This window comes from Carassius gibelio, chromosome B6 (genome assembly GCF_023724105.1).
Source record: "Carassius gibelio isolate Cgi1373 ecotype wild population from Czech Republic chromosome B6, carGib1.2-hapl.c, whole genome shotgun sequence".
Classification (NCBI taxonomy): Eukaryota; Metazoa; Chordata; class Actinopteri; order Cypriniformes; family Cyprinidae; genus Carassius; species Carassius gibelio.
In genome coordinates, this window is record NC_068401.1 from 22384580 (window position 1) to 22398377 (window position 13798).

At 38.3% G+C, this 13798-nt stretch overlaps 1 protein-coding gene across 1 annotated transcript in view; it reads right to left on the minus strand.

The window, feature by feature from the left end:
- asic4b (acid-sensing (proton-gated) ion channel family member 4b) overlaps positions 1-13798 on the minus strand; it is a 41351-nt gene that overhangs the window by 1333 nt on the left and 26220 nt on the right. The window contains exons 3-7 of the mRNA XM_052558992.1: positions 7478-7605; positions 7068-7221; positions 6738-6791; positions 2895-3048; positions 2256-2347 (exon numbers count right to left, since the gene is read on the minus strand). Of these exons, the coding sequence (XP_052414952.1) occupies positions 2256-2347; positions 2895-3048; positions 6738-6791; positions 7068-7221; positions 7478-7605 (582 nt within the window). The remainder of the gene's footprint in view (positions 1-2255; positions 2348-2894; positions 3049-6737; positions 6792-7067; positions 7222-7477; positions 7606-13798) is intronic.

The window sequence follows — 13798 nt, forward strand, 5'->3', positions numbered from 1 at the left end:
TAAGTATTTTCTTATGTATTTATCAGTTACTATTTGAGTAATATACATTTGTAATCAGGGTTTAAAATTTAATTCTTTTTTTACTCATCTGCCAATCTGGCTACTAAATGTTTAGGGATAGTGCACCCAAAAATTCTCTCATTAATTACCTTCATATCATTCCAAACCCATAAGACCTTCTAAACCCAAATTAAGATATATTTTTTTATGAAATCCGAGAGCTTTCTGACCCTGCATAGACAGCAACATAACTGAAACATTAAAGGCCCAGAAAGGTAGTAAGGACAAAAATAGTCTATGTGACATCAGTGCTTCAACCGTAATGTTACCGTAATGTTACTGAAACAAAAATAATTAAAGCTGCTAGCAGCATTGAAAGGGCCCTCGCACACAGGAACACCGGCAACTAGTGGCTTTATGGAAACAGCGAATAGTGGGCAATATGCATTTAAAGTGGTAAATATAGGAGGAATATGTCAAAGTCATTTATATGTGCCAAACTTCATGCTGCCAGCTGGTGGCGCTATGACTATAACTGGATATTGGCATGTAGATGTCTTCAAGCTAGGATTTTGATCAAACATTGAAGTTTGGTGCAGAAAGAACATGGCATGTTTGAATAAAACATGAAATATCCTGTTGCCATAAGGTGGCGCTATGACAATAACTGTATATTGGCCTTTAGATGTCTTCAAACCAGGACTCTTACCAAACGAGAAGTCTAGTGCAGATTGGACATGTATTTTTACATTAGTGTAAAACAAGTCATTTCCTGTTTCCAGCAGGTGGCGCCATTATTATCACATAATATTGGCTTTTAGATGTGTTCAGGCTACAGTTTTTACAAACGTGAAGTCTGGGGCAGATCGTTACAACAAGTTACAACAACTTCTATTCCCATGGCAAAACATCAAACTTTGTCAGGCCGCTAAAACAACACAAAACATACAAATTCTAATCACATATTGGTTTTTGGACTTCATACCAGGGGACATTTTGTAAATATTGGTTTGTTACATGTGTCTACCAAATTTCGTATATGTATGTGAAACACAGCTTGAGAGGTACTTCGTTGAAATTTTATGGGTGGCGCTGCTGAGCCATTTTCGCAACTTCTGACATATTTGCAAAGTTTCATGAGTTTTCAAGTATGTTTAGACCCTCAAAACTGCAATTCATTTTGGAGAAGAAGAAGAAACAGCAATTCCAATAGGGTCCTCCCACTCGGTGCTCAGGCCCTCATGATTTTATTCAACAAATTTTTCTCGTCCATCTTAGTCTTCGAGGCATGTTCACAAGAGTATCACGACGCATGCATGTTCTTTTCTCTGATCTCGTAGCTTCATAAAATTACAGTTGAACCACTGATGGACTATTTTACTACCTTGAACATTTCAGTTGTGTTGCTGTCTATGGAGGGCCAGAAAGCTCTTGGGTTTATCAAAAATATCTCAATTTGTGTTCTGAAGATGAACATCTTGAAAGATGAAGGTCTTACGGCATTAGGGGCAGTAATTAATGACATCATTTTCTTTTTTTGGGTGAACTAACCCTTTAAGTTACTGGCTATTAAGAACTTCCGCTAGCTAAAACAGCAATATCAGAAATAAACAAAATTGTCAAAATCACAGCTCAGATTTAAAAGTATTCGTCGGTTCAATAATCTGAACAGCGTACTGAACTCAGCATATTGAAGCCTGCCTTCCTTTGACATCCATTAAAAAATGCCAAATGTTTTCACTTCTAATGCATGTGATAAGGGAAAATTATGGCCCAAAATGACAAAACTATAACCCGATGTATAGTTTTATGAAGATAAAATTAAACAATGTTGCATAAAATTTGGGATGTGGAATTTACTGGACCTCTTGTCTCCAAGTGCAACCTATACATTTTTAACCAGTATTAATTTCTTTCTGAATTTTAAACTTCAGTTGCTGCCCCCCCCCCCCCCCCAAAAAAAAAAACAAAACATTATCCATGTCAATGGGGAGCAGCAACTGGAGGTGAACTATCCCTTTAACAAGACTGGACCCTTTAAATTTCATTGTTTGAACAAAAACATGAGACATTAGTGTGAACGCCTCTTCTCTTTTGTCAATCAAGGTGAATCACACAGGTTTAAAAGGACACAGTTTTCATTTCTAGGTCAACTGTCCCTTTAATACTCTTTGAGAAGGTGGACACGTCACACTTCTGATGACCATAACAGTTGGAGTACAGATATTTATAGCGTGTGGGGATTGTAAACCTACCTAACAGACCAGCGATGTCATAGGCTTTCTTCTGTTCTATTGTCTCATAGTTAAGGGCCTCAAAGAAAATATCCAAGATGAGAAAGTTGTCTCTGCACAATGAAAAGTTTAATAAAACTGTTTAATTCCCTGCAGGGAAACAGTATGGAAATGAGCCTATTATTTTTTGTATTACGGAAAGAAAAGGATTAGCACCAAAATGGTTTAAAAAAAAAAAATAATTAGAAGAAACCACAGAATGTCATTATAGAGCAGTCTATTAAAATAGTTTTTTTTTCTATTAATGAGCCAATGAATGGAAGACCACAATTAAATTTTTCATCCAATTATATAACTGACAGAAATTAGCCTCTGTTTGGACAATATAAATCCTGCTAGTTATTAGAAAAGGCTGACAGTTTTTGCAAAAGAAGCATGTTTTGCAAAAATAAACAAATAAATAATAATAAAAAAAATACTGTGAAGAAACACATTTAGAAACAGAAACACATTTAGCTTCCAATTGAAAAACTGCTGGGTTTGTTTCCTCTCAGGTCTGTTTGAGGGTATAAACTATAATGTTCAAATATGTTCAGCAGCAGAACGAAAACTACCCCATGAGACTGTGTGTATGTGTGGCTGTTTATGTATTGGACTTACCTAATGTATTCCTCCGATTTCTGGTATTTGCGAGAAAGGTAGCGAGCAGAGCCCCTGCTGGGGATTTTAACCATAGAGAGCTCTTTTCCATACCGAGTCAAATTACAGGGTGTCTCGCAGGGGCATGAGTCACCTGTGCTCTTCTGGAGTAAAGCTGCAAAAGAAGTGTAAAGGAAATATTGATGAATTATATTTGCTGAGGACAGGAAGTGAAATAAACCGTGTTGTTATCATCAATAATCAAGCTCTCAGTGTTGTTAAGTAGCTTTAAATACAATAGGGAGTTTTTAAAACCTCAGTTACTTCAAATCAGCTGTGTTGTGAATAATCACTCTTTAAATATCATTATTATTGACTGATTATTCATTATTTACCAGGAGTGTGAAAAGTACAGATACTATGTCAAAAATTTTACTCAAGAATCCACATTTAATAAAAAAAAAAAAAAAAAAAAAAAACTTTTTTTATTTTTAAATTGAGTTTAAATTGAGAAAATACGCACAGATTTTTCTTTTAATTTTTTTTCATTTTTATGAAAAAAAGCTCCATAAAAACCCATTAAGAATTGAAAAAGATTTTTTTATTTACTTATTGTCCTGGCAACTGTATGTAAAACTCATAGTAGGTGTTAAATTAAAACCAATATCGTGACTCCTAAAGGATTAGTTCACTGATTTTTTTTTTTTTTATATATATTAGTTATCAGTTATCATCCTTGTCTTTCAAAACCACATTTGGATAAAGAAATACAAACCTTTTATTTTAAAATAAATGGGGAAATATTTAAGGACATGACTTATGTACCTTTAAGTCTACAGGAATTTGTAATAAAGAAAAGTATTATTTCTACCTTGTAAATGTAACTGAGTAAACATCTGAATATTTTCAAACGGAGTACAAATATTTGTGAAATACATAGAAAAATATATTGAAACATGTCTTGTTGTGGTTTATATAAATATATTATTGAAATTATATAATAGTGAATTGGTGTTTTTTTTTTTTTTTTTTTTTTTTATGTGAGCCAACATCATCGTAATGAAAAGAACCAGAGACTTAAAAAGACTTCAGTCTGTGTGCATTGAATTTATTTTATACACAAGTTTCATAATTTGAGTTGAATTACTGAAATAAATAACATTTCCACGACATTCTAGTTTATTGAGATGCACATGTAATATATACAGTATTGTTCAAAATAATAGCAGTACAATGTGACTAACCAGAATAATCAAGGTTTTTAGTATATTTTTTATTGCTACGTGGCAAACAAGTTACCAGTAGGTTCAGTAGATTCTCAGAAAACAAACAAGACCCAGCATTCATGATATGCACGCTCTTAAGGCTGTGCAATTGGGCAATTAGTTGAAAGGGGTGTGTTCAAAAAAATAGCAGTGTCTACCTTTGACTGTACAAACTCAAAACTATTTTGTACAAACATTTTTTTTTTCTGGGATTTAGCAATCCTGTGAATCACTAAACTAATATTTAGTTGTATGACCACAGTTTTTTAAAACTGCTTGACATCTGTGTGGCATGGAGTCAACCAACTTGTGGCACCTCTCAGCTGTTATTCCACTCCATGATTCTTTAACAACATTCCACAATTCATTCACATTTCTTGGTTTTGCTTCAGAAACAGCATTTTTGATATCACCCCACAAGTTCTCAATTGGATTAAGGTCTGGAGATTGGGCTGGCCACTCCATAACATTAATTTTGTTGGTTTGGAACCAAGACTTTGCCCGTTTACTAGTGTGTTTTGGGTCATTGTCTTGTTGAAACAACCATTTCAAGGGCATGTCCTCTTCAGCATAGGGCAACATGACCTCTTCAAGTATTTTAACATATGCAAACTGATCCATGATCCCTGGTATGCGATAAATAGGCCCAACACCATAGTAGGAGAAACATGCCCATATCATGATGCTTGCACCTCCATGCTTCACTGTCTTCACTGTGTACTGTGGCTTGAATTCAGAGTTTGGGGGTCGTCTCACAAACTGCCTGTGGCCCTTGGACCCAAAAAGAACAATTTTACTCTCATCAGTCCACAAAATGTTCCTCCATTTCTCTTTAGGCCAGCTGATGTGTTCTTTGGCAAATTGTAACCTCTTCTGCACATGCCTTTTTTTTTTTAACAGAGGGACTTTGCGGGGGATTCTTGAAAATAGATTAGCTTCACACAGACGTCTTCTAACTGTCACAGTACTTACAGGTAACTCCAGACTGTCTTTGATCATCCTGGAGGTGATCATTGGCTGAGCCTTTGCCATTCTGGTTATTCTTCTATCCATTTTGATGGTTGTCTTCCGTTTTCTTCCACGTCTCTCTGGTTTTGCTCTCCATTTTAAGGCATTGGAGATCATTTTAGCTGAACAGCCTATCATTTTTTGCACCTCTTTATAGGTTTTCCCCTCTCTAATCAACTTTTTAATCAAAGTACGCTGTTCTTCTGAACAATGTCTTGAACGACCCATTTTCCTCAGCTTTCAAATGCATGTTCAACAAGTGTTGGCTTCATCCTTAAATAGGGGCCACCTGATTCACACCTGTTTCTTCACAAAATTGATGACCTCAGTGATTGAATGCCACACTGCTATTTTTTTGAACACACCCCTTTCAACTAATTCAACTAATTGCCCAATTGCACAGCCTTAAGAGCGTGCATATCATGAATGCTGGGTCTCATTTGTTTTCTGAGAATCTACTGAACCTACTGGTAACTTGTTTGCCACGTAGCAATAAAAAAATATACGAAAAACCTTGATTATTCTGGTTAGTCACATTGTACTGCTATTATTTTGAACAATACTGTATATATATATTGTGAGAGGAATCTATCGCTTTGGCTGCTCAGAAATATTCACACAATCATGCAGCATGTTTTAGAAGATCACACTCACTGATTTATATATAACTGAACCATGCTGTTGCCCACCTCTTCCAACTGAGCCAGGGACTGCTAAACAGAACGATCACAGTAGTTAAACGAACCAGGCTTTGGGGGTTAAATGTGCTCTGGCACGGTTAAGATTGCCAGGAGTGAGCACACCCTAATATTCTCCCTCATCCCGCATACACAAGTCTCTATCCGCCCATCAAGTGTTGTCCCACACGCACTCTACTGCAATGGGTCCTGCGATCGTGCAGGTCTCTAATAGGAAGGTGCCTGTTATAATGTTATGATTGAGGCTCTGGACTCCTAGCATAACTTGTTGTTTTTTAATAACAAACTATTAAATATTTTCTGTAAAAACGTTATTGTCCTGACAAATAGTTTGTTTTATATTTAATTTAATTACATTAATGTTATAAGTTGAGATTTAGGCTACAATAAATATTTAACTGCTACTATGTTAAAGGAACTCTGCTGTAAAAGCACCTTATTTTGTTTAAAGTGTTTGCAAACCAAATGTTATTACACTTTTGTTCATGTACTATAGCAGCAGGCCTACTTTTAAATGAAAAGAAATTGCACAATACATTACTTTTGAATGCATTATTAGTTTTGTGCATAACGATTAATTGCATACAATAATGTTATTAATCATGAATTGTTTTTTTTATTATTGTTGCATATATTGTATAAAGTAAAAATGTTACAGTGTTCATTTGGACCCCACTGACATTCAAAGTTTGTAAAAAAAAATAAAAATAAACTGTTCTTCAAACTATCTTCCACAGAAGAAGGAAAATCATACAAATTACAGGTTTATAACAACATGAAGTTGGGTACATAATGACAGAATTAAAATTTTGGGGTGAATTATCCCTTTGAAGTTTACAGTTATCTGAGATGATCAATCAGCATTGTGTGTTTAAGGTCTGTGATGATCTTACCTAAAGCCTTGTCAACACACTTGATTTTACTGGGTGTGCAGATATCAGCATTGCCTGTAGAGAGATATTTGATGTGTAAAATATTTAAACAACACATCAGTAAGAGAGCTTGTAGATTGTTTACAGAAGTCTTCTTAATAAAGGTTTCTAAGAAAGCCACTGACTTGGCGGTGGAATAAGCAATGCTGTGATGCAGCTGCCAATCTGTCAGCAGCTTAATGAACAATTTTACAGATGAGCTGTGTGGTGACGTGACCAAAATGGCATATTTGTTCTTACTCATATAGACAGTTTTTATAACAATTATCCCACTCATACTACAGCACGCACCTGGCATATGCACCATCCTGCAATTGCACTCTCTCTGCACCTGTGTGCTCTCACAGTGCAGTCTGCAAGCACTGACGCTGTAGGTGTCGTATCCTGGGATCACAGGCTCAGATGAAGCTCGACAGTTCCCCCATGGCTGTGGCAGGTATGTTAGCTAGAGAAACATTAGACATTTAGAGATAAAGTCTGTGTCTCTGCTTCTATGTCTGCCTGAGTGCACCCTATGGCTGTGAAATATTTAGCACATGCAGTCTCAATTAAAATATATCCCAGTCAGCCCTGAAAATCTTTTTGACTTTTTGTAAATTAGTTCCTAATTTAAAATGTCTGGAATTTAAGAGTTTAGAACAGCTTGCTGTTACAGTCAGACCTTAAAAGTTTTTGATGTTTTTTACCCCAGTTAAACCTACCCTCTGTTCCTGACAGGAAACAAATGTCTGGAATCCTGGAGAGACCCCAAAGCCCAGCTGGTGGATGTATGGGGGTTCATTCTGACTATGAATCTGAACCCGAATACCTGCCTCCAGTGTCGTCTCATCTGAAAATGGACAGATTGTATGGTGAAAAAAATCTGATAAACATTCTTTTTGTCTGCACTTTTGAAGATGAATCGATGTAAATCTGTCTGAGTATATATATATTACTATTTCGATTGTCATAACTGACTGTGTTTACATCTATTTCATATAAAAGTTTTCAGAGATGCAAGTTCATTTAACTGCATCCGCAATCGAGCTTCAGGAGAACAAACACAAAGCACATGTGAAAGTCTGTCAGTATGTGACTTTCGTGCATTTTATACAAACTGCATTACAAACAGCCTAAATGATGAATATCTAAAGTAAAATACTGAAATAACATTGGGTGGAAGCACTCATTAGCTGCGTTTCCATTGCACTTCAAATTGTGAAAATTAACATCTTGAATTTAAGAAAACGCCTAATGGAAATGCGTCAATTTCGCAAAATATATTGTAAAAAAATGTTTTTTAAAAAGGAAACTTTTGCAAAACTGCAATGGAAACCATTTTTCAGTCTCACATTTACAGGTCACATGACGTATATAAAAAGTAATATGATCATTTTTCAATATACTATATCCTCCAGAAAAACACTTCATACATGGCCACTCTCTAGTATAAGGAGCTTTCCCTACCATTAATGCTTAGACAATATACATTGCACACGTCTGAGGTGCAGTGTTGGCTCTGATACGGCCACTGAAGCTGATTGCTGCCACTCTGTGCTGCTTCTGTAAAGATACACCTACTTGGAATAAATATAGCCAAAATCCATCAAAATTCCACCAAAATCCATTGCCATGACTTATCTCAAGAGGAAAAGGGTTACGTTTTAGTCGCATAACATTGGTTAATAAAAATGCTGTCGTTTCGCAATACTTTTTTGTTTTTATGTGTTTAGGGCTTTCAATAATGCAGTGTAACAACATGGCCATTGGTTCATCCAGTAACTTAAAAACAAACCAATGGGTCGGTCTATGATGATGAAGCCCACCAGAATGGGAAGGGCTATCTGGATATATAAGCTGGTTTTTCACTACAGGATCCTCAGATTTCTCGCCTCACCATTGATTCACAGTGGAACCAGCAACCTCTCTTTGCTCAGCTGATCTGCTGCCTTAAGCATCATAGCAGCAGTGGTCCAGCTTCACCTGCTGCCATCCAGCGATGATTCTAAAAGAGCATTCTAAAAGAGCAAATCGGCATTGTTTTAAATGCTGCACTGTTGTTGCATCATCATGCCGATGATGGCTATAGTGAGTGCATTTCCTGCTTGGGGAAATCCCATGCGGAAACTGTGTTCATGTAGATTGATTGTTCTCATTGCAAGAACATGAGTGTCTCCTCTTTGAACTCGCGGAGTACTCATTACATTAGTTCAGATTCCGCCAAACTCAACAGGTCGTGGTGTTCCCCCTACTCGGCACACCTGCATACTTCTGCCCTCACTTCAATAGATGGTGCTGAAGAAAAGGGGTATAAGAAGCTTCCTCCCCTGGATGAGTCAGTGTCTGCGCATCTCTGCCTGCCCATTGCCATTGGCTGGAAGGCCACCCATCCATCCAAGACATGCATGACTACTTCAGCTCTTTCTGGATGCGCCTACTCTTTGGCTGGACAGCCGCTACATTTCAGGGTGGTCCTTCAGGTCTTTCAGGCCAAACTACTTTCCTGCATGGACAAGTCTGACCCAGACCACACGGTGTTCAGAAAGCTGAGAAGCAAGAAAGACCAGGTCTTGCGCACCACTAAGACCACAGTACAGGCAATTGGGAGATCCATGGCCAGCCTGGTGGTGCTTGAGTGCCACTTATGGATCACCTTGACAGAAAAAAAGGATGACACAAAGCCCCTTTCCTTGACCCCCCAATCTACCCCACTGGCCTCTTTGGACCTGCGGTTGAGGGTTTCATGGAGCACTTCACGCAGGTGCAGAAGTTGTTCCAGGCCATGCAACACTTCCTGCTTTTACATCCCGACTCAGGAAACCACAATAAATAATGTCCAAAAGTATCATTCTAAGCCAAAAGTATGTATTCGGTCAAGGGGTTACAAATAGGAATAAAGAATTAATGGTTGCACTTTATTTTACAGTTCGTGTACTTACATGTACTTATAGTGTACTTACAATGTATTTATCTAAGAAAGATATTGTAATACAAGGTAACTACATGGGGTAGGGTTAGGTTTAGGAGTAGGTTCAGGGTTAGTACATAGTTATTACATAGTTATTGTAATTACTATAATAAGTACATAGTGTGCAGTAGAGGAACAGGACTGTAAAATAAAGTGCTACCAAATTAATTATAGTAAATAAATTTATAATAAACAGAAAAAAAGATCTAAAGAAAGATAACAGCAAAAGTGTCCAGCTGTCCAGCAGAGCTCAAAGGCAGGATGTTAACAAAAGAAGCAGTCTCCTTCCAAACAAGGATGTGACTCTTAAATACCTACTCCTTCAATTAAGAACAGTTGGATCAACCTATAGAAACAACAATAAAAACAACAACAGCAAAACAGAACCAAAAACAACCGTAACGTTTTTCTTTCAGACGAATCCAGTCGTAGTTATATAAAAAATTGCCCTGGCTATTCCTAGCTCTATCATTGCAGTCACCAGGTGTTGCAATGCTTCAGTCCAAAACAAGTGAAATAAGAAGCGCCCATCCATAAAAATAAAAAAAAGTGTCTCACATGGATCCGGGGGGTGAGCAAGGGGCCTCCTGTTGTGAATCGATGCATTTGTGTAAGAAAAATATCCATATTCAAAACATAATAGTTACTTTAATCTAGGTTGCGCCAATAGTTTTAAATGTATTTTTGGACTGAAGCACTGCAACACCCACTGACTGCTATGATAGAGCTTGGAATAACAGGGAAAATTATTGTATAACTACGACTGGACTCATCTGAAAGAAGAAAGTCATATACACCTAGGATGCCTTGGGGGTGAGTAAAACAAACAAATTTTTTTAATTCAAATTTCAAATTTTTGAAAATTCACCCTGTTCATTTCCGGGAGCAGAAGACAATGTGTCTGTTGCGATTCTGAGAACATTTAAGTGCCCAAGCAAACATCATCTGTTACAGTGGACAAAATAAAGCACAAACATTTTCAAAAAAGAGAGCAACTTTCCCCTTCCATTTCTCATGAGTGCCCTGTCCCCAGCCCCTTGCCATGTGGACCGAGTCCTGGGAGGCCATCCCTGGAGAGTCAGAATGGATTTTGAGGATAATAAAACAAGGTTAGTCACTTCAATTTGCTTAGAGACCCTCGCGTTTCAGTGACGTGGTTCCCACCTTGGTTCAGAGCAATGACGCACATGCTGTGCACTCTGAGATGATGAATCTGCTGGCAAAAGGAGCCATAGAAATGGTTCTTCCAGTTCAGAGCGAGTCAGGCCTCTACAGCCATTACTTCCTTGTGCCCAAAAAGGATGGCGGCCTCCTGCCCATCTTTGATCACAAACACCTGAACCGCACCTTCTTGGAAAGGCTGTTCAGGATGACTACACAGGTGACTGATTCTTTTCTCTGGATCTGAAAGAGGCTTACTTTCACATCCAGATAGTCCCCCATCACAGATGATTCTTGAGATTCACCTTCAAGGGAGTGGCTTATCAATATACAGTCCTTCCCTTCAGACTGCCTCTGGCTCCCCCCACTTTTACAAAGTGCATGGACACAGATCTCTTCTGAGGCAGATGGGAATCCGCATTTTCCACTACCTCAATGACTGGCTCATTTTGGCCAAGTCAGAGACATCAGGAGGCTCTAACAGGATCCTCCTTAGCCACTTAGAGTGTTGTATGTGGACCCTTCAGTACTATCTGAAACCGTGGGTTCCATCTGATTCATCAGTGGATCAAATGGGGTGTGGCCCTTGGAATGGTTTGGGTGGTTGTCTCTACAGATGCTTCCAACAGAGGTAGGGGAACTCTGTGTAACAGCAAACTGAATTTTAGCCATTGGTCAAAAGCAGAGAAAGGGCTTCACATCAACTGCCTGGAAATGCTAGCAGTCTGTCAGGCCAGTCAGTTCTGCCTGCCAGACCTTGAAGGGACACCATGTCTGTGATGTCCTACATAACTTGCCAGGGAGGACTCTCCTCGGAGCGCCTCTTCATCCTGGTAGATCACCTCCTGGAATGAGCTAAGCTCAACTTGCATTTGCTGAGAGCAGACTGAACCAGACTGAACCAATGAGGAGACATGCTATCACAGAGCAAGGTCCCCTCATAGGAAGGAATGCTCCATCTGAAGATGGTTCAGAAAATCTGGGAGATCTTTGGAAAACTCTCACTTCTCAATGTATTATTTGTAGGACAGGTATGCGTTCAAGATCTATGTAGCAGCTATAGCAGCTTTCCATGTTCCTATAGTAGGCCAATCACTGGGCAGGAACAACTTAGTTGTCTGTTTCCTGAGGGGGGCCAGGAGACTGAATCTGGCCCGCCCCTCACTGTTCCTAAATGGGATCTGCCCACTGTTTTGACTGCCCTGAAGGGCCCTCTCTTTGAGCCACTACAATGTGCTAACCTTTGGTCCTTGTCACCGAAAACTGCTCTGCTTCTAGCATTAGCATTGGTCAAGCGAAAACGGTATCTGCAGGTGCTCTCTGTGAGCCCCAATGAAGCAAAGATTTTCTAGGTGGATAGTTTATGGTATTATGCTAGCTTTCTCTTCCTTGCATGATAGGATCCTTTCTGCTTTTGTGGGCACACACTTGCTTTATGCAGAACCAGCTCTGAGCAAAAGTTTGGACTGTAACACACTCAAACTTGCCAGGTCTGCTTACTTGTACGCTCTCGGTTCTTGGAGTACCGAGGCTGTACGAGTCCTCTGGAATGATTAGTGAGGCAGGGCATGACCTTATTATAGATTCATTGTTTTCTGGGCCCCAGGTGCTTAAGTCAAGTTATGTATGTAGTGATTCCTCTGCCATAGCACAGTGTGATTGTACTGGCTCCATAGCATCTTAGCAGATGTAGTAATAGTGAGTTATCAATATTTAACGTACTTGGTTACTAACGTAACCTCGTTCCCTGAGATACAGGAACAAGTACTGTGTAGCTACATGTGCTATGTAGCTGCACGAGTCAGACGTCACTTCAGTTGAAGTAACCTGAGGATACTATTGAAATAAGGCTTCAGGTAAGGAGCGTCTTAGCTGATTCAAGATTCAATATTTTTATTCATCACATTCACACAATTATATAGAGAATATATAACCAGCAGTGAAATGTGAAAATATACATAAAAATATACATAAATATAGCTATAAAAGAATGAAATAAAAGTAAACAATAAAAATATGAGAATAAAATATAAAAAAGTTGCATCCTGTAGAATTAAATATAATGAAAATAATGTGCATGAAAGTACACTGTAGTCTTAAATATTAAGATACACACGAATGTACAAGAGGCAAATGTGCAAACAGGTTGACACTGTCAGTATGTTACTGTGATGTAGAGAATGATAAATATGTTGTGGAGACATGTAGATGTTAAGAGGCTGGTTTTGAGTTTAGGAACCTGATGGCCTGGGGGAAGAAACTCCTCCTACTGTAAGTTTCTCGGTTTTTGCCATCAGGCTATGGAAGCGCTTACCAGATGGCAGCAAAGTGAAAAGATGGTTACTGGGGTGGATAGTGTCCTTGATGATTATAACAGCTCTGCTTTTGCAGCATTTAAAGTAGACGCAGTACCTGTTCCCGTATCTCAGGGAACTGAGGTTATGTTAGTAACCAAGTACGTTTCCTAGTTTTCTGCATAAAATGGTCATGACATTGTATTTGATTTTCATCAAAGACACAAATATCAACACTATAACAAAATACATAAACAATCATCATATTTCATGACATTATTAAGCACACTCATAAAACTTACAAAGTAATGGTGGAAAGAATAAGTGAAACACCAGGCTTCTGGTGTCGCTAAATTCCAACTAGAGTCAGATGTTAGCAAACAAGAAGTCCAATCAATGAAATGAGAATCAGGTTGTGGTTTAAAGTTGAACTGACCCAAACAGTGTCAGTTTACTATTCACAAGTAGCATTATCTGATGTGAGCTATGCATCAGAAGACCTACGATCAAGAGTTGTTGATATGCATGTTGCTGGAAAGGGTTACAGAGTAATCTCAAAGACTTTAGATATTCATCAGTTAGACAAACTGCCAAACTATGGAGATGGTATACTGTAGTAC